This window comes from Lissotriton vulgaris, chromosome 3_1 (genome assembly GCF_964263255.1).
Source record: "Lissotriton vulgaris chromosome 3_1, aLisVul1.2, whole genome shotgun sequence".
Lineage (NCBI taxonomy): Eukaryota > Metazoa > Chordata > Amphibia > Caudata > Salamandridae > Lissotriton > Lissotriton vulgaris.
This window is the reverse complement of record NC_141689.1, coordinates 1,189,290,668-1,189,312,662: the sequence shown is the minus strand read 5'-3', so window position 1 is coordinate 1,189,312,662 and position 21,995 is coordinate 1,189,290,668. Positions and strand designations below refer to the sequence as shown.

Genomic DNA, 21,995 nt, shown 5'->3' with positions numbered 1-21,995 from the left:
AGACACGTTGGCAGGGTGTATACATGGGCATGTGAATGGAACATCCAGATTATATTGTTCTGATCAGATTTGTTCCAGGGTCATGGGTGGTAGAGTGGTGTCCCTTATGGTCTCACAGGCTGCATCACTGTTGGTATTCTTTGTTATTCCAGGTGGTCTGGCCGTTGGTGTGTCCTTGGTGGGCCAGGGGTCTGGGTGTGTGTGAAGGAGGTCTCAAGTGATTGGACGGTCAAGTTGACCAGCCATTCCTGCTAGGAGCATCCTGTTTTTTCACTGGTTCGCTCTGAATACCTTTCTGTAGTTTCCACAGCCTTTCATAACCTCCCACTGAGGGACCAGAGGACCTGTGACGGTAGGGAGGTGCTACTGCACAAATCCTGCAAGATCTGAACCCTCTCACAGGATATGGACTTCTTAGTTTCTTGGCAGACAGTGTATTTCAGCCACGTTCCTCTTGTTCTCAGTGCTGCTCTTTAAGGATGCTGACTTTTCTGGATTCCCATTGTTCATGACGAGCTCAGCTCGTCATGAGTGTATGGAGGTGTACATCATGACGAGCTGAGCTCGTCATGAGCGTCCAAGGGGTTAAGAATCCTCAGTGGGGCTTATACGTGCAACCACTTTATTCCTTGTCTCCATCACCACAAAGCATCCAGGAGACCCCAGTGCAGCAACATCCAGTCTCCAGAGTTACGTGTAGAGGAGTACAGAGATGGTCTATTGACTGTAATGACATGCAGTGAACTCTGTACAACTTGGCCACAATGTTCATAGAAAGCAGGTCATGTTTACTGACACAATGCAAGTGGTGCTTTTTAAGGTCTGGCTTAATAGCGCAGCTGTTGCCAGACAATTATGTGAGTACCACCGGGAGAGAGGGAGCTTGGCTCCACGCATGTTGGGAGCCAGGAGTACATGTTTTGATTGGGCAGAAGTCGTGTGCTTCCACAAAAAAGTGCTTACTCTTCACACAACTGTGATATTTTCTTTATTTGTCTAGCTACCTGAGCCTAAACTTTCAGGGGCACACAAATGATAATGCAATGCTATTAAAGTAAAAAAAAATGGAAAATCCTGGGTATAGGGCAATCGTGACTGCACTTATCTATATAGTTGTCTAAGTATTGGAAAAAGGTTTGGGTGCCAGAAATCTGAAGCTATATACCCTTAACCTTCCAAGGGAAAAAACCCACAAATTACAATCAGACACTATGATCCAGCACTCTCCACAAAGAAATATTCGGTGACAGACAAATACATAAACCAAGACAATAAGGTATTCTAGAATCCGTTCTTTAAAGCTTTAAAATTTCTTTATTATTTTTTCTTCACAAATGTTCTTTAAGAACAGCACCTTATAAAAATGCACATCAAATCCTTTCTGTACTTATTCGTCCTTTTATATATACGACTATGTTTGATCCTGGAGTATATTATATAGTTAACCAGTTAGTGCGCGGGGACAACCACCTTACTATATATGACAAGTGGTTAATAGTCTAGAATAGGGTCCACATCTGATCTCTGTGGTTTAGTTTGGTTCCCATTATTCTAGAAAGAGCGCCGTAGTCTCCAATCGCATCCGTGTCCTCCAAAGTGTGCTGTTCTTAAAGAACATTTATTCTCGGGGACATTGTGGAAAACGGACATTAAAGCCCCAATCATCATTCTGTTGCCCTAAAGAAGTCCCATTGGACGAAACGCGTTGGCTACGCATGTTTGTGAAGAAAAAAGAATAAAGAACTTTTAAAGCTTTACAGAACGGATTCTAGAATACCTTATTGTCTTTGTTTATGTATTTGTCTGTCACCGAATATTTCTTTGTGGAGAGTGCTGGATCATAGTGTCTGAATGCTATTAAAGTGTCTTAGATAAATAGACAATGTGTGATGTTCTTCTCTGGCAGCAGCACAGATCGGAGGAGGGCAGTCATCAAACTACATGGATTTTTTAGGTCTGCCTTGACAGGGCAAATGTCATTTGACCTTTTAACCTGCACCAATATAATTCTACAGTTCTTTGATTTCACACACGTAAATATCCATACCCATGCTATTTACTTGTAATGCTTCACATTAGTATACAACATTCCTAGAAAGCCAGATCTATTACCATTGCAAATGCTTGTTGTATAACTGCGGCAACAGTAAATGCAATCACTCTAATACAATGATGAATGCTGTAAATGGTGCTTGCTTTGCTGGTGCAGAAGAGCTATTCTATTTATTTTTGGTGCTTACGAAGTGAACTGGTAACGCATGCTCACGTCATTCTTTTTTTTATGGTCCTCATTTTCTATCCTGGTCCGTTGTAAGAATCAGACGAGAGTGACACACTACCTCAGAAAACTGGTTTGGAGGGCAAGATATAAACCAGCCCACCAATCAGTGAAGTCAAACTCTCTTAGACCCACACACAGAGACCTTCGGGGTAGTGGTTTGCTGCACCCGAGCACCCACAACCTAGATAAAGTCTAGCAGGTCTGGGTTCTGCCCGCAGAGGTATCGGGGATAACCAAAAGCAGCGTAATCATTGGACCAAACCCCGTATTTGGTTGTAGACTATGCCCACTTTAAAAGATGCCAGAATGCTCTTTTATTTGGGTTGCCAGATCATAATAGATCGAGTTTCGATACCTGCAATATTGAGGCCTGCCAATCGAAGAAAGAAGGAGGAGTCGAGTCCTTCCACTTCATGCAGATCTCCCTCCTGACCAAAAGAATGGAATAAAAGAGCAGACTTTTTGAGGGACCCACTACCCCCTCCATGACTCCAAAGATAATTAAAGCAGGATTAAACATGACCGGACAACCCAAACTGGCTGTAAGAAACATACTGATAGAATGCCAAAAACGAGTTAGAAGTGGACATTCGTAAAACATATGTAAGTCAGATGCTGCAATTGCCCACACTTTGCACAGGAAACTGGGTGGTCAGTCGAGAATTTAGAAAGCCTTTGGGCGAATAGTAGGCCCTATGCAATACAAAAAGATGATTTCTTCGAAGCCATGCTGGCTTGACAATGTCCCATAACAATTTAAACGAGGTAGTCCAAAGGCTTCCCACCTCCATCTGGAAAAGATGTCGCCCAGAGATTTTCGGGCAGATGAAAGTCGCCATCTATCTCCTCCAAAATTAAGTGATACCAAAGTGATACCTCCTTTTTAGCTGGAGTTTTGTCAACAAGTTGAGATTCTATCAAGGTGCCACCACCTAGTTGATATTTAGATCTAGGGGTGGCCTGGGAACATGTCCAGCTAGCTATTTGGATGTATTTAAATCTAGAAAGATTAGGGCCAACTATAGTACTCAAATATTCCCATGGCATTTAAACTCCATCAAGAAACAGATCACCCCAAACTGCCAGGCCGGCCTCCCTCAAGGGCAAAGCAAGACTGTCCATGAGCCAGCTCGGGCTCCCGGGTGAATCCCATAGGGGTGCCCTGCTTGAGAAGTAACCCGTCTTTGTAATGGTGTTGACCTTGGCCCATGTTCTGGCGAGCCACTGTAGAAACTTCAATGTAATTTTTTTTTTAAATGTAGGATTCACGAACTTAAAAAGAAACCCTTCCCGTGCAAAACCTTCCCCGCTGAGCATAGCTCTAAACATACCCCCAATCCCGCAACTAGTAGGTACTTTAAGCAACATTCGGGAGTGACTAAGTTGAAATGACCAAACATATATTTGAAGGTCTGGGGCTGCTAACCCTCCCTTTTCTCTGCGGCGTCTTAACTTGTTCCAACTTATTCTCGATGCTTTTTGTACCCAAATAAAAGCGTTAATATCACTCTGTAATTTAACAAACAATGAAGGTTCAAAATAAAGAGCGATGGTATTAAACAAAAAAATTATCTTTGGCAAGACCGTCATTTTTATGAGATTAACCCTTCCTATGACTGATAATGGCAACGAAGTCCAGGATCTCATAAGTTGCCAACACTCCCTAGCGATGCGAGAAAAGTTAGTGTCAACAATTTTATTAATGTCCTGGACCATTTCCAACCCCAAATATCGCATTCGTGAGCTGGGTTGAACCCCAACTGGTAAGTGCTCATGGTTCCAAGTCATAATCTCCGTTTTAGAGGCATTGACCTCATATCCGGAGATTTTGCTAAAAAATTCTGAGCCAACTTGATGACAACTGGCAAGGCAGAGCTACGGTCTGAAGAAAAAATCAAAATGTCCACGTACAGGGCCACCCTCTTATCCCAACCTCTGTAACTAAAAGACTTGATGTTAGCATTGTCTCTCACTGCTGTGCAAAGGGTTCAATATATAGGTCGAACAAAAGAGGGGAGAGAGGGCAGCCCTGCCGCGTTCTACGCGAGATGTTAAAGGGGTCAGTCTGTGCTCGGTTCACCAAAAGGGAGACTGTAGGGTTCTGATAGAGCAGTCTCACTGCTCGACGGAAGCCTTCTCCAATGTTGAACTTAGCCAAGACCCCCAAAAGGTATGACCAATTCACCCTGTCGAAGGCCATGGTAGCATCGAGTGTGAGAACAGCCAATGGTAAACAGGCATGAGAGGCGATATCAATGGCCCCTATAAGATCGTATGTCAATTCAGAGAGATGTCGACCCTTAACAAAGCTTCTCTGGTCCTGATGTAAAATACCCCCGGTAACTAAACCCAATCTATTAGCCAAGATGGAAGAAAAAAGCTTATAATCAGCATTTAGAATCGAAATTGGTTGATTTGACTCGCAAGATGATGGTGGTTTGCCTGGCTTTAAGATTAAGGTAATGGAGGCATTATCCCAAGATTTTGGTGGTGACACTCCTTGATGAAAAATTTGATTAAATAAGATGGTTAGAAAAGGTGCAAACATATGTTCAAGGACCTTATAAATCTCAGCGGGCAGACAATCCGGGCCAGCCGCCCTCCCGGATCTGCTGCTCTGAATAGCCTTTTTAACTTCTTCCTGGGTGATCTTTTGGTCTAAGGAAATAGATTGTTGTGGGGTCATTGACGGCAGAGAGATCTCATTTAGCCATTCATCAACAGAGACTTAGTTAATAGTTTTATCCTCAGTATAAATTTCTTCGAAAAAAGATTGAAACATTGTCCTGATATCCTCATCTGAAGAATATGACACATTGTCCATCTTAATTAGACTAATGTTGTTCCGGACCCGATCGGTCTTAGCTTTCCATGATAAAAGCTTCCCTGCACCTTCGCCATATTGAAAATGGGCGATTTTACTGACTTCCCACCTTTGTAGGATACAAGCATTAAGCGCTGAATCTAACTCCCCCTTTGCGCGGACCAATTTGTTCTTTAGGTCTCGTAAAAAAGAAGGGGAGGCAGCTGAATGCAAATCTATTTCACTTTGGAGTCTAGCAATCTCGACCTCGCTGGAGGATATTTCCATTTCATAAACCTTACTCCTATGAGAGGCCCTGGTAGGTATTTGGCCCCTAAGAAAGGCCTTGAATGAATCCCAGATTATTACAGAGTTAGCCGAACCGATGTTGACGTTCATAAAACTCTCACTTTCTTTGAACAAAAAGGAAATCTCCTCTGGAATCGCAAGCAATGAACGATCAAAGGACCAACTTCTAGGAACTACTCTAAGCGAATCAGTCATAGGCAATGTCATCAGAACAGCAGAGTGATTGGATAGATGTAAAGGGAGATATTTGATGCTCTTCACTACCCTTTCCAGTGACCGGCTAATTAAAACATAGTCAATCCTGGATTGATGTTGGTACTTGTAGTTGCGAAAAGAGACTCCCATTTGCCTCCCCGACCTTGTTCTCCATATATCTAGATAACCATATAGTTTCATATTGGCCAATAGGAGTGTTCTAGACTTCGAGTGATTCAAGGCTCGGCTGCTTGGTGATTTATCTCACAAAGGGTCAAGAACTAAATTAAAATCACCAGCAAAGATTACAGGCTATGGAAAGGAAAGTAGGTGAAGAAATAAAGATTCTAGGACAGAGGGATCATCCAAATTCGAGCCGTAGTATCCAACTATAGTAATTTGCCCCCTATAGTAATAACTGTAGAAATAACCCATCTGCCACAGGGATCTACTAGCTTAGATATTAAACGAGCTTTCAACGATTTTTTAAACAAAATTGCAACTCCCCTATTATGGGTAGACTGCGTTGTAGAAATGAAAAAATCAAACCAAGAATTTTTTTTGTAACAAGAGCATGAAGTTCTAGCTCAGTCAAATGTGTCTCCTGGAGAACAATGACCCGTGCCTCACAATCACGTAAATACTGTAAAATCCTATCCGTAAAGGGACTAGTACGAAGGCCATTGATATTCCAGGATAGAAATTGCCAACTATTCTTAGCTGGGTTGCAAGTCACCTACTATACCACAAGAGCCTGCCTAAAAAAAGGGAATGCCGACTCAAAATGGTAAGATCATGCCAAAGACCACTTGAAAACTAAACAAAAGAACAAGAGCAACCAGGAAAAAAATTAGGAACTTTTTTACTTTTTCACCCCACAGCCCCCACCCACTGACCCCGTGCCCACTCCTACCCCGTCTCCCACCCTGGGAAACCCTTGCCCTATCAATCCGGAACATGTCCAGAGATACTGCCCCTCCCTCCAGGTACCAACCAAGTGTATTGTTTTTTATTTAGTTTTTCCTTTTTATTTCTTTTTTTTCCTTATTTCCCTTAGAAGATAACCCGTGGAACCCAGGAGTGTACGTAATAAGAGAATTTACCCTCTTAATATAATACGTATTGGAAGAGGAAAAGTGAAGCCTCCATATCGTGTATATATACATCTCCTATGTTTCCTGGAAATCTTACATTTACGTGGTGATTTTTTTTAAAATTCTATTTATTTTTAAATTACTTCAAAACAAAAAGGAATAAACCAGAAAATAGTCAAACAATACCAAAATGTAGGAGACAGTGGAGTCCTCTTGAAGTTTTGTATCAAAATGTGTCTGAACCTTAGTTAACCTGACGACCTACCTTTACCACCCAAGGCCAACAACAATTCATCAACTGCTTGTATCGATCTAACGTTGTACATTTTATTCCTGTGCATGATCTTTAATGCAGCCGGAAACTTACGTTGGGCAGTGGCACCTAACTGTCTGAAGGCGTCTAATCTCCTCCCAAATTCCCACTGCTTGCCTAATGTAGCCCTGGATAGATCTAACCTAACCTGGAAAGTAAAACCCTTATACTTTAAGGACTTTAGTTTCAGGGCTTGTGTGAGAATCAACTCCTTAAGGCTATAGGTATGAAAATTGACAAGAATTTTCCTTGGTTTAGTTCTTTGAGGACTTTTCCTAAAAGGTTCTCTATGAATCCTTTGGATATCCACGCTCAAGAGTTCTTCTGATTGCTCAAGCTCCAAAGACTCCCTTAATAACATGATGACAAATTGCTTTATGTCCATACCCTCACTTCCCTCTGGTACATTCAGAATCCGCAAGTTACTGCGTCAGGCATTATTTTCCAAGGTCTCCTTCGATCATAGAGGTCGATCTCTTCCTTTCTAATTGCTGCAATATCAACCTTGGCCTGATCCAAGTAAAGTGAAAGTCCAGCCACTGTTTCTTCAAGGGCCGTAGTTCTAGAGTAAGACCATCAATTTTATTATCAAGCGACTCACAGAAGCTCCTTATTTCCGCCTGATGAGCAGCAGAGACCTCAAAACCCCTTTTAATGTCAGATGTCAGGGATAAGAACATAGATTGTAGTAAGGTGTCTGAAGAATCCCCAATAATTCCCTCCTTTATAGAATCAGCACAATCAGCGCCTGTGGCCTAATTCCCCAGTGGAGATTCTAAAGGGTTCGAACGCTCAGGAGTCGCTACTACCGCTACTTGCGCTGTTATCTCTGCTGGTGTCTCTGTTAGCAACTGTAATTGTTGTTGTTTTTGCTGGGGGTCACTGACACTATTAAGATTATTAAGGGAAGAGTGTCCTAGCAAATCAGATTCTGATTCTAATACCAATTTTGCCTGCTCAACCTGCTCATCAAAGTTTCTCTCAGTCGGCGTTCCTTTGGTTTCCACTGGCTGTATCTCACTACTAGCAGACATATTGCTCATGTCTAAAGGACTACCCTCTATGGAAACCTCAGAGACTATCACAGAAACAAGCGGAGGAGTAGGGATAGAAAAAGGTACGGTCGGAGAGGAAGTAACCTGAAACTCTTTAGCCAGATCTAAGATCTGAAGAACAACCTTAAAATATGATCGGAGAGAAGGTGTTCTCTTTGAACCCTGCCTCGAACCAAGAATAGCAGCCTTAACAACCTTGGAGGCCTTAGAGGTTTTTGCTGACCTACCCCCCTTAGAATGTTTGGATTTAACCTCTGCACACAAAAAAGAAGACGCTTTATTAGTAGTGCAACCGACCACAGGGCTCAAACCCTGTGACCAGATGGCATTACTAGCACTGGTGCCCTTAGGCGAGTGTGGGAAAGGGGGATCCCCCTTAACACCGCGTACAATATCAGCAATATCAATCTGGGGGTCACCCCTACTTTCGATCCCTCCAAGGCCCTTAATTCCTTGTGACACTGTCGTAATTCTCGATGCAGGGTTATTTTTGGCTTCTCGCTTAGCCCTCCGGTTCTCCCTTACCTCCGTAACCACAAGCACAGAGTTCAAAGGGGCTAAACCACGCTGTTCCTGCCCTTGATCCAGCTCCTGCTGCTCTAACGGCTGTTTTGGACCCACACTCACCTTTGCTGTGGGGCCCCCCACCTCTTGCCGCCTCCCAATCGATGCCAGGCTAACCTCACCCACAGAGGAGTTGATAGTGCTGCCTCTCGCGTCACGGAGAAGACTCTGGATCTTGCACCCCCTTCTCAGCTCCAGGGCGGCTGAATTCCAATGCAGGAGGCAGTGCTGAAGTCCCCGCAGGTCGCACTGAGGTTTAGGCAGATCCGCAAAATCCAACTCTAGCTCCTCTGGCCAACACATGAATGCCTAGGGCAGGCAGGCAGTCGAACACCGAGCACAAGGAAGTAAAAAAGTTTTTTAAAAAAAACCTCTCGCAAGACCCCGTACTGCCGCCGGCAGAACTCGGCATAGGACCGGCTAGACCCACCACGGAGCTCCGAGAGGCGCCACAGAGGGAAAAACACCTGCAGAAGAACATTCGGGGTAAGCGCACTCTAACCCAGTGCATTTAGGGAAAGAAGTGCATTATTGCGCCGATTCTGACACTCGGCAGACACTTGGTAGATGCCTGGATTTCGGGAGCGCTACGGCAGCTCCCTCACTTCCGCCATGTTTACCGCTATACCTTGTATTATTATTATTATTATGTTTGCACTTGTAAAGCGCGCTGCTACCCGGAGGTTTCCTGGCGCTGTGCAACGCTGGGGAACCCGTCCTGGCTTTCCTTTGGGATGGTCCCTGCTGGGATTCCCCAGGGTGGAGCCAGGCATCCCCGGCGTTGGGGGGGGCCGTTGTGGAGATTAGGCAAGCTAATGCCCAGAGTTGCCGAGTGTGACCCCAGATTAGAGTAGGCACCGAAGCGAGAATTATCGAGTCCGCTGACCCAAGTCCACGACCCTGCCGCGTCGGAAATTGAACCCTGGTCCCGGCCGACTTCTGCTCCCGGGTCTGCCGCCTCTAACTGGTGAGCCACACCACTTGTATGAGTTACGTCATTCTTAAAGTGATGTACTATCTCATCAGCTACAACAAACTCTAAGGTTATCTTGGGCAAACCATACTAACTATAGGTATACTGTCCATTTTGTATTAAACTGAGACAAATCAGCCAGATTTGTCTGTTGTGCTACATTCTTTTTTATAAAATGTCATATTCATGGAACACCCCATTAGTGGAGAGCAGCACTATCTGCGAGGCACTTCTGAAGAACAAATCAATAAGGTAGACAGTCAAGTTCAAGAGCAGTGTAAAAAACATTGATGTTGGGTTCTAATATTTGTGTTTGCCTCTCTAGATCCAGCTTCCTCTCAAGTAACCCACTCCTGCCAATCAGGTCTCACCCTGATGTTCAAAGTGTAGGTGCATTTCTTACTTTCAGAGGTGTGAAGGGAGCACCACGTCCGCAGTCATACTGAGCCATGCCGTGATTTCCTTTTTCCTCACAGGTGAATGCACAATTTGGCTGGTAGGATCTATTCAGTTTATTGTTTGTTCCAGACACACTGCTCTGGAATCATCAGTCCATTTATTTATTATTTATTTATTTATTTAAGAGTTTTGTATAGCGCTGCTAGACCCGGAGGTATCAGAGCGCTTTACATGAGGAATTTAGCATTTAGCATATTACAAACGTTACAAAATTTACATGAAAGATCGTTGTGAGGAAGAGGAAAAAGAAGGTTATACAAATACATCTAATGATTAGATTATTTCAAAAACAGAAGATTTTAAGGAGCAATGGGAGCGAGGGAAAATAGGGGTAAGGGAAAAGAGGGAGAAGGGAAACGTGGGAATGAGTGGGAGCAGGGAGAAAGGAATTGACAAAGGAGGGAACAGGACGGCAGGTCAGGATTAGAGGAGAGGGTGAGAAGGAAGCTGGGGACAAGAAAAGGGATTCTGAGAGAGGGAGAGGAGGTCCTCGGAGGAAGATATAAAGAGACAGCAACGAAAGGACAAGGAGTGCCATGCACCAATGTCCGGATGGCTAGGTGACGGCCGCGGGCGCCAGACTCCTCTATAGCCGAACCAAGTGGCTCCACCGGGCATTGGCCATGTTGTCTCAAAGTCTGTACATAAGTTTCCACAAAATTATAGAATTACACCAGTTACAAGTTACATGAGGAATTTAGCATTTAGCATATTACAAACGTTACAAAATTTACATGAAAGATCGTTGCGAGGAAGAGGAAAAACAAGGTTATACAGATACATCTAATGATTAGATCATTACAAAGACAAAAGATATTAAGGTGCAATGGGAGCGAGGGAAAATAGGGGTCAGGGAAAAGGGGGATAAGAGAAGGGAAACGTGGGAATGAGTGGGAGCAGGGAGAAAGGAACGGACAAAGGACGGAACAAGATGGCAGGTCAGGATCAGAGGAGAGGGTGAGAAGGAAGATGGGGACAAGAAAAGGGATTCTGAGAGAGGGAGAGGAGGTCCTCGGAGGAAGATATAAAGAGACAGCAGCGAAAGGACGAGGAGTGCCATGCACCAATGTCCGGCAGGGTAGGTGACGGCCACGGGCGCCAGGCTCCTCTATAGCCGAACCAAGCGGCTCCACCGGGCAATGGCCATGTCATCTCAACGGCTTTACATGAGGTTCCAAAAAAACAGATGAACATGAAAATCAAGATCAGAAAGAACGGGGAAAGCTGGTAAACCACAGGAGGAGACAGCAGCGGGGAAGAAAACGAGACAAATGTCCAAAGTCCGGCTGGGTAGGTGACGGCCATAGCGGTGTGCCAGAGCCAGTCTGCCCTATAGCTGTCGGAGCAGCTCCACCGGGAGTCGGTCATGTATGCGTTTCGGACTTCGCCAGAATAGAGTGAGGATCAGGAGGTGGTCAAAAAGTCTAGTCTTTGGGGTACCTATGTGATAGGTCAGTCTAAAGCAATGTAATGAGGACATTCCAAGATGGCCGAATCCTTAGTATGACTTGTTGCCCGGATATATAGTCCTTTGTTAGTGTCCAGCATTGGTGAGTCCTATTACTCTGTTTAGTGATTGTAGGGACTATGGTCCTCTCAGTTGTCATAGGGTAGTGGGAACACACCAGCAAGCAGCATTTTTAAATTAACACCTTCAATGCTACAGTGATTGATCTTGGATGCTGCACTCCTTTGAATCCCGTTGCTCATGACGAGCTCAGCTCGTCATGAGCACACGAGCAGTGTACTGCATGACGAGCTGAGATCGTCATGAGCATGGAAGGTGTTAAACAACTATGTTGAGGAGTCCATAACATTTAAATACATACAGGGCCAGTAAAACAAATAAAGTGAAAGTAACAAAGAAAAGAAAAATAAAAGTCACAGACGGAAGTTCGAGTTATTAAAATGCTGGAGGTCACGTGTGATAACCCCAGCGTGACTGCCTTGGCCTTTCATCCTCCCCGTGTGCGAATAATGAGCAACATTCAATTAGAAGAATACTATAGCGTGCTACTGAATGCCGCAGGATCTAAGCGCTATATTGAAACTGGCAGGGTTCTGCCAGTCACATGCGCTCACCTCGAGCCCGTGGCCGATGACCTCGGATTCGTTCACCAGGGAGGACTTGATGTCGGCCAGGTCGCCCTCCTCCTCCTCTGCGGGGCCACAGACGCGTCCCCCTGACTTGCGGTGCCCCCTCCCTGCCCCACGGACACAGAGTTGGAACTCGGGGGCTCTCCCTGGTGGTCCACGAGCCCCTGGACGGCCCCATCCCAAGTCCTAAGGGCAGATTTCGTTGTAATCAAGAGCGCTTCGAGTTCCATCGAGAGGCGCTGGGCTGCCCGAGCCGCCTTCCCCACGGGCTCCAAGAAAGGAATAGGAGTTCACTTCACTTCTCGAGATCAGTGTCTTCAAGTTGGCTTCCGTTTCAGTCTACAACTTTTTCTCGGGCGGAGACTTGCGCAGCCAGCTGCAGCAGACCACCTCTCCGCTGCCGCTTCCACTGGAGGAGCTCATGGCCATGGAATATTGAAAGTCCATGCTGCTTCAGCAATCTTTCAGAGAGAAAACCGCATTCAATAAATGGCCGATGACAGCAGTGCGGTGTGTATTCGAGGGGAAGCATTAAACAATAAGGTTGAGGCAGAGGTTCACAATGGAACTACACACCATCTTGAGAACATATGATTCCTTCACTCCAATTAGAGGTTGCCATCTTTGATTGTGAAGGACTGGGTGCTAGATACCCCCACTACGTCATTAGTTGTTTCCAGTAGGGTCTCGTGATCGATAGCACTATATTCTGCTCGTAGTTCCAGGAGCAACTGTGAGGCTTGCTTTCCTTCATCTGGAGCGATAAGGAAATCTGACAAGATGTTTACAAGCATGGATGGTTTCTGACCCCCTTCATGGAGCCGAAGCCTGATGGAGTTGGAGCAGTGCCGTGATAATGCATGGGCACGCAGGGCAGTTGCCCGGGGGCCCCACGAGCATAGGGCCCCCAAGCAGACCAGAATTTAACACTAATTTTGCGTTAAACATTTTTATTCCTGTGGGTGGTTGTGTAGGTAGGGCCAAGTGTGCTGCTTTGCCAGGAGGCTTCTAATGCTGTTAAGACAGCCTTGGGTTGAAGCCTGATTGGGTTCGTTTTGCTTGATGTGGTGTTGTAATTAGCTAATCGCCAGGGTTTTGATGAGCTAAGGCAGGCTATACAATGACTGATAACTTGAGGAGTCTTATAGAGTTGTTGTATGTTTCTTTAAAATAGGAGTCATTCCGCTTGTTGCATGTAACTGGGATCTGTTCCTGAGCAAGGGGAAGCATTTATAATGGTTGAAATGTCACCCACAAGTGTAGAAAGGAATTGTTTTTTATGGGTGCCAGTTATGCTGTAGTACAGAATCAATGGCAAAGTATCTGGGTACAAAGTCTATTTTAGACCAGTTCTTAGTTCGCCATATCTCATTTTAATTTCTTCATTTTTTATTTTATTTTAATGCCTGCTAAGGGTGTGCTTAGTTTCTGGTCTGCTGTGTGGTATAGGCCATTTTAGCATATTTGAGGGTTTTCTTTCCTGTTGGTCTCTGTCAACAAGGACCTGGTAGCGAGGGACAGGAAAAAACTATTATGATCCCCACAACCTGGGAGCAAACTCCCAGGCTGTGCGGGGCATTAGTTATTTGTTTTTCAAAAGCAAGCTCCCACGTTGGGAGTTTGTTTCAGAAAAACAAAACCTTTTGATAGGTTTGGTGAACAGCCATCAAAACCAATGGTGTGCATCCACCAAACCATTTGTACACTGAAAAAAAAATCCAGTACTTGTATAGAGCACAAATCACCCCCGAAAGGGTATCTTGGCGCTGGGGGGCCGTTGGGAAGATTAAGCGAGCTATTTCCCAGAGTAACATGGTAATGGGTAGACCCCTGCCGCCAGAGCCAGGGATCGAACCGTGATCCCCAGCGTCCAGCGTAAGTCGCCCTGGCCGCGGCGCCACACCTCTTCTCTTCCACCTCTGCTCCGATGGAGGTTCCCTCCAATGTACAGAGATGACTGCTGGGCTGGCGGCCATCTCTAAATTTGACAGGAGGTAGTCCATCAGGGTAGCTGAGGTAATATCCTCCATCACCCAGAGGGACTGCATTCCACCCACAAAACTCTAAATCAAGCCCTCTAAGTGCCTTTGAATGAGATTGCATCATTAGGGGACTATTTTATTCCTCCTGAGTAATATATTAAATTAATGTTATGGTCTCTAGGAGGATGGGGGGCAAGGTTCAGTGTTTATGTTTTTACACTGATAATGAGACAGGAGTAAGGCATATCTGCTTACCAAAGGCTTATCTGCTTACCAAAAACTCAGGCACACACTCAACGGCGAACACTCAGTAAAGTGACAATGCTTTATAAAATATTCTTATTTCCCTTTCAGATGTACTTGTGGAATTACACAACGCCGGTGTTTATCTCAGGGATATACACGAGTGCTTATTATTTAGAGGTTTATAAAGTTAATTCTTCCATATTATGGCATCAGCAGCTACACTAATATCGCCAAGGACACATCTATAAATGCAGAATCCCCGTATTTTGCACAGTGAAGGTTTACAAAATGACGTCATAAATCTGTACTCTTTTTTTGTGCTCACACTGCTCACATATAATCCCAACGGTTACGGAATCCTAGTCTATTTTACAAAGCACTCTTTTGTGAACATGGGAGTATGTCTTCTAATTAGCATTACTTTTTGTGATACACCGGGTTTCAAGGGGGTTAGTGTGATTCTCTGCTCAAAAAGTTATTGTGATTTACCACAAACAGAAAAAGTTCAACCGGTAAATAACATCCTAATAAAGTAATTATAGTATATGTTATGGTAGATGGTATGCCCATTTGCAGATCACGCCAATATTTATTATAATCCAGTTATCCAGCTTCAAGAAAAGAGCATTCCTCCATTTTGAGTGTGTGATATATAAAACAAGCATTGGTGATGCATCGGTTTCTCCTATGTAATGAATAAAGAGTTTTTTTCATCAGTCATCATCGGGGAGAAAGAAAGAGCTCCCTGACAGATAACATGGGAGTGGAGGTGATGTGGTGCAGTGGCCCGAGCTGCTGACTTGAGTGCTGCGGATCCCGGTTTGAGTCTGCACAACATCCTGTAATTCTATGCAAAACACTTGATCTCTCCGGGTGATAAATTGTTATATAAATATGCTGCAAGAGTTAAAGGCCAATCTCTATGAAAGTATAGTTCCACCAAAGCAGATGTTAACAGTATTTCAGTGGCAGGAAACTGATAAGAGAAGCAGACAAGGATAAAGCATTAGTAAATGCAGGAAAATACGATACAGCCAATAAAAATGGACGAAAGGTAAGCGGCATGCACAGGAACCAATGAGAAGGCAAGAAAGAGAGGAGAGGGATGTATGGCCCGTTTAAGTTTATATAAAAAATAATAGATTTCTTAAGCACAGCGCAAGCGCTGTGCAGGCGAATCCTAAAAAAGGAGATTTAAGTTACTTACCTTAAGATGTTCAATCGTCTCATATTGTTGACGCAATGTCTCCGATGGATTAAGGCCAATATCGCTTGCAAAGCCAGAGTCACTCTCGCAAACATGCTCTGTGAGCTTCAGGATAACCTGCTGCTTGGAGCTGTTCTTCTCCATCAGCATCTGAACATGCTCTTTGAGTTCAGCAATGTCTCTCTCTTGCTCTGCATTGCTTTCCGCCAGTACCTTCTTGACTTGCTCCATCTCCGTCACACGCTTCGTAAGGTCCTCAATCTGCCTTACTTTGTGCCTCACCAGCTCCAACCGGTCTTGCTCATCGGGTGCGGTGAGGTAGGCACTGCATGCTCTCTTTTCCTGCTGTGCTGATTCGAGGGCCCTGTGCAAGAGCTTCACAAGTTCCTGTTGGGAATACAACAAGAATGAGAAAACCATACTGCAGGTTGGACAAAAATACAATTTTAGCTGGGAAGCTTGAATACACCAGTTTTAGTAAAGAGTGCCAAGGGTTGGGGAAAGACATCTGTCCAGCAACCGATGGCCATGTCCTCTGCCCTTTTTACTGGCTGGTCAATTTCTGGTACCACAAATATGGAAAACGTTGAGCTTGCTGATAGTTGAGCACTGTTGGACAGGCCACGTGACGGGCCGCTCTCCCCCGGCTCGACCAAGCCCGAGCCAGTCATACAAGCACCACACACCACCATTACACGTCCTACGTCCCCTCAGGGACACCTGCCCCCGAGCATGATAACCTCGTGGGTCCGATCCACGGCCGACCCACGCGCCCAGCCCGGGCCGCCATCTTGGACACTTCGCCACGAGGCCGCCTGGCCCCCGATCGACCTCAACCCTGGGCCTAGCCCGGCCTCAGACATTCCGGCACCACCCTCCACCCAGGAGGTGAGCGAGCTACTTGGCCAGTCAATGGGAGAAAGAGGTGTCGATGGTTCTCCCCCGGCCAGTGCCGCTCGCCCATCGCCTCCCCGGGCGCTGGCTCCACCCCCCTGCTGGGTGTCTGGACTCCCTCATCCCGGACCTCCCGACCTCCAAGTGCGAGGGTCCGGACATCAAAGCACGCCAGCCCTATAACTGGGGCAGCTCCAGAACAGGAAGGCAGTTGTATCTTGGAGTCGAGAGACGTAAGAGGAACTCATCCTGGACGGACTACTGGCGCTGCCGTAGCTCTGTCCTGTGCACCATCGTCCTGCCTGTTGGCGCTGCCACAGCCGTCGTAACCTTCATTCTTCACCGTCGTCCGGATCTGCTGGCGAGGCCGCGGACCGTTGTAACCATCATCTTCATCGGGACCTGCTTGGCTTCTCCACGGCCCGTCGACCATCCTTCATCCATCTCGGGACCTGCTTGGCTCCTCCACGGCCCGATCAGCAACCACGCCGAGCTCGAGGATTGAGAGCTAGTTAACTCCTTGGTAACTAAGACTGTCCCGCTACCCTTTTCCTCAACCAGAGATCAGAACCGAGGGGACCCCTGAGTCCAGACCTCCTTGTATTATATCAACGTAACCTAAGAAGTGCATATAAAGTCTCGTTAACCTTCAATCTTGTGTGGTGTCCGTCTGTGGGGGGGAAGTTACTTATCTGTACAGTCGTTGGAGACGGCTCTCCCTGGAGACCTCTCCCCGTAATCTCGGCCGACCCTCCCGGTCCGTCTAACATTGGTGGCCAGCGGCGCGATCCGAATCACCGCATAACGTACAGAGAGTAGCTCACCCCACAACGAACAACAATGTCGACTAAAGAGAGCGGATCAACTGAGAAGTTCCAAATGGAAAAGCTAGAGGAATACAGCCATCGTGAACTAAAGCAGTTCTGCATCGAACTAGGTATCGCTACCACCGGACTAAGTACCAAGGACGATTTTAAGCATGCCCTAGAATCTTGGGCAGAGACCGGGGATGTCGAAGCCCCGGAGCAAAGCACCGCGAAAAAGACCAACACGGCCCCTGAAGAGCAAAGAACGGGTCTCTCGCAAGACGAGATCCAAGAAAGAGAAAAAGCCCGACTACACGAACTTGAAATGGCCCGACTCAAGATGGACATAGAACTCAAATTGGCCGAGCAAAAAATAAACTTAGAGCACCTTCGCCTCCGAGAAGAAAGAGAGGAGAAACAGAGGCAAAGGGAGCTCGAGGAAAAAAGACTAACGTACGAGCACGAGCGGAACCTAGCCGAGATCAACCTGCGCAAACAGAATAAAGAATTAGGGGTGCCCGACAGACCGTCCACCCCCGGGACCACGGACAAAAAAGTGCACATCCCCAAGGATGTGGTCCGAGAATATTTTCGAGAAGACGACATCCAGCAATGGTTTAAAGCATATGAAATCGCGATGACTGCGCACCGGATCGATAGAGCCGACTGGGGAGCCGGCCTATGGGGCAAATTCCTCAATGAGGGCCGCGATACTCTGTTACAGCTCCCAGACCACCAGATGACCTCCTACGACCATATGAAAGCGGCCCTCCTCACTCGCTATGGCCTCACGCCCGAGATGTACCGTCAGAGGTTCCGAGACTGCACACGCATTCCAGGTACAACTTGGGTGGACTATGTAACGTACTTTAGCCGAGCCTTCGAAGGCTGGATCAGAGGGAACAACGTCACGACCTACGAGCAGTTGTTCAATCTGATGGTATGGGAGCATCTGTCCAACAACTGCTTCATTGAACTACGCCAACACCTCCTCGACAGCAAGTTAACCGATCCCCGGCAGCTCGCAGCCGAAGCTGACCGGTGGGAGATCACCCGAGTGGGCCGGAATGGGTCCTACGAGCAGAACAGGAACAACAATGGTCACCACCGATCCAGAGGAGGAGGAGGGGGCCAAGGACGAGGAAGAGACAACACTCCGGCCGCCCCCACTACCAGCACCACCCCCCCGGCCAACCGGGGCAGCACCCCGGCGCGACCGGGATACAGAACCAATGTTACATGTCACCGATGCCAACGAGTCGGCCACTATGCAAATGACCCAAGCTGCCCGCAGTATCAGAGCCCAAGACCCCGCCAGGTGGCCGCCGCGGCACTAGGGGAAGAACAGATCTCCGAGGAACAAGAAACAGACGAGCAAGAGTATCAAGGGTGGGAGCCAGCCGCCATGACTCTCGCGTGCTTAGGGGGAAGAGACATGGTCCCGCGGGTCCCCCTACCCGCTAACACCCGAAAGTACGGCCAATGGGTGAGCATCAATGGACAACGGGCCGAAGCCCTTCGAGACACCGGGGCCAGTGTGACAGCCGTCCGCTGTCATCTGGTGACCCCAGAGCAATATCTACCGAACATTCTCTGCCCTGTACGATCAGCCGACAACTCGGAGAGTCTGTGTCGGATGGCCTGCGTCCCCTTTGAGTGGGGAGGGGTCTCCGGCATGTTGAAAGTAACGGTCCGAGACGACGCCCCCGTGGACTGCCTCCTCGGAAATGACCTGGAAAGCTCCCCGTGGGCAGCCGTGGAGCGAAAAGAACACTTGGGGATGTTGGGCGTCCCAGACTGGGCGTGCGTCACCACCCGGTCTATGGCCGCCCGTGCCAACCATCACCCGGAAGAACCAGAATGGCCGGCGCCTCCGCCTCCGGTCGCCCCCGCCGAGACCCCCGACCAGGGCATCCCCCTCGAACCTGCTCAACCTTCCGACCTTGCTAATCTCGACCAGTGGGCTCAAGAAGGGGGGCCCACACAAGAACAATTTCGTCAGGAGCAGAAGACCTGTCCCTCCCTTGAGGGACTCCGACAACAAGCGCTCGCCCAAAGCGCAGGGGATACCTCCGGAACTCATTGGGTCTACTGGGACAATGACCTACTGTACAGCGAGCAACGAATCGCCGAGCTGGGGGCCAACCGAGTACTAGTGGTGCCACTCCGCTTTAGAGACTTCCTGCTAAATCTGGCCCACGATGTCCCCCTGGCAGGGCACCTGGGACAAGATAAAACCTACAGCCGCCTAGTGACCCACTTCTTCTGGCCAAAAATGAGAAACGATGTGCACCAGCATTGCCGATCTTGCCCCACGTGCCAAGCCAGTGGGAAGAGCGGCCGCAAATTAAAGGCCCCCCTGCAACCCTTTCCCGTAGTCACGACCCCATTTGAGAGGGTCGGAATAGACATTGTGGGACCCCTAGACCCACGTACGAGACAAGGCCATCGCTTCATCCTAGTACTAGTGGACCACGCCACCCGCTACCCTGAGGCTATTCCTCTCCGGACCGTCACAGCCCCAGTGGTCGGCAGGGCCCTGATGGGGATCTTCTCCCGTGTGGGGTTCCCCCGAGAAGTCGTCAGTGACAGAGGCACGAACTTTATTTCCAAATACATGAAGTCCCTCTGGCAACAGTGTGGGGTCACCTACCGCTTCACAACCCCCTATCACCCCCAAGGAAACGGACTTGTTGAGCGGTTCAATCGCACACTAAAAGGGATGATCGGGGGATTGGAAGAACCCCTCCGTCGCCAGTGGGACGTGCTGCTGCCGTGCCTCCTCTTCGCCTACCGGGAGGTCCCACAGAAGTCCCTAGGCTTCAGCCCATTCGAGCTGCTCTATGGGCACCCAGTACGGGGGCCACTCAGCCTGATCAAAGAAGGCTGGGAGTTGCCTCCGGCCAAGAGTCCTCCAGATGTCTTCCGGTACCTCCTCACCCTCCGCAACCAGTCCCAGCGGTTCAGAGACCTAGCGAAAGCCAACCTAGAGGCCAGTCAAGAGGACATGAAGAGATGGTATGACCAGAACGCCTCATCTATTGAATTCGAGCCGGGGCAACAGGTCTGGGTAATGTCCCCCACAGAACCGTGCGCTCTCCAAGACAAATGGACGGGACCCTTCAAGGTAATCGAGCGCAAGGGACCCGCCACCTATCTGATCGATATGGAGTCCGCCCGGAATCCGCTCCGAGTCCTCCACACCAACAGACTGAAACCCCACTTTGCACGAACAGAACTCAGCCTCTTGATGGCCACAGACAACGGGGTTGAGGACGACTCCGAGCCTCTCCCTGACCTCTTGCGGACCCAGGAGCAAGACGGCTCCGTGGATGGGGTCCGACTCTCGGAGACCCTCACCCAGGAACAACGCCAAGAGTGCCAAGCCCTCCTATCACGATTTGCCAGCCTGTTCTCCCTCACCCCAGGTGTCACTTCCTGGTGTGTGCACGATGTGGACACCGGAGACAGCCCTCCTATCCGCCACCGGGCCTACCGCGTACCTGATCGGGTACGGGCCTGCATCCAGGCGGAAGTAACTAAGATGCTCACGCTCGGGGTCATCGAGCCCTCCGACAGTCCATGGGCCAGCCCGGTCGTACTGGTCCCCAAAGCAGCCGCCCCCGGAACCACACCCGAACTCCGGTTCTGTGTCGACTACCGGGGCCTGAATGAAGTCACCAGAACGGACGCACACCCCATCCCCCGGGCAGATGAACTGGTCGACCGAATGGGCGCTGCCCGCTACCTCAGCATCTTTGATCTAACGGCAGGCTATTGGCAGATCGGCCTCACACCCCGAGCACAAGAACGTTCTGCCTTCTCCACCCCCGATGGCCACTATCACTTCACGGTCATGCCCTTCGGCATGAAAAATGCCCCAGCGACTTTCCAACGGCTCGTCAATCAGGTCCTGGCGGGGCTCGAAGAGTTCAGCGCCGCCTACCTGGACGACATCGCGGTGTACAGCCACCACTGGACCGAGCACCTCCACCACCTCCAAGCAGTGTTGCAAGCCCTTCAGCGAGCTGGCCTCACGATCAAGGCCAGCAAATGTCAAATTGGACAAGGGTCAGTGACCTACCTCGGACACCAAGTGGGAAGCGGTCTAGTGGCCCCTCTTCAACTGAAAATTGCCGCCATCCAGAACTGGCAACCCCCTAACACTCAAACTGAGGTGCGAGCCTTCCTGGGCCTCACGGGCTACTACCGAAGGTTCGTGAAAGACTATGGTACCATCGTGGGGCCTCTCACCGAACTCACGTCGAAAAATCAGCCCAAGAAGGTGAACTGGACCCCAGAGTGTCAAGCGGCCTTCGAACAGCTAAAGGCCGCCATGTGTTCCGCTCCTGTACTCCAGGCCCCAGACTACAGCCGGGAGTTCATCGTCCAGACGGACGCCTCCGACCAGGGCATTGGGGCGGTCCTGTCCCAGGTGAACACCGAAGGCCTTGATCAACCGGTGGCCTTCATCAGCCGGAGACTCCTACCACGGGAGCAACGCTGGAGCACCATAGAGAGGGAAGCCTTCGCTGTGGTATGGGCCCTCAAGAAGCTCCGACCCTACCTTTTTGGCACCCACTTCCGGGTGCAGACTGACCACCGACCCCTGCAGTGGTTGATGCATATGCGGGGGGAAAACCCAAAACTGCTACGCTGGTCCATCTCCTTGCAAGGTATGGACTTTACCGTTGAACACCGGCCTGGGTCTGACCAC

The 21,995-nt window shown here is 48.3% G+C and overlaps 1 protein-coding gene across 1 annotated transcript in view; it reads right to left on the bottom strand.

The window, feature by feature from the left end:
- TBC1D2 (TBC1 domain family member 2) overlaps positions 1–21,995 on the bottom strand; it is a 516,269-nt gene that overhangs the window by 196,422 nt on the left and 297,852 nt on the right. The window contains exon 7 of the mRNA XM_086961651.1: positions 15,579–15,965. Coding sequence (XP_086817777.1) covers positions 15,579–15,965 — 387 coding nt within the window. The remainder of the gene's footprint in view (positions 1–15,578; positions 15,966–21,995) is intronic.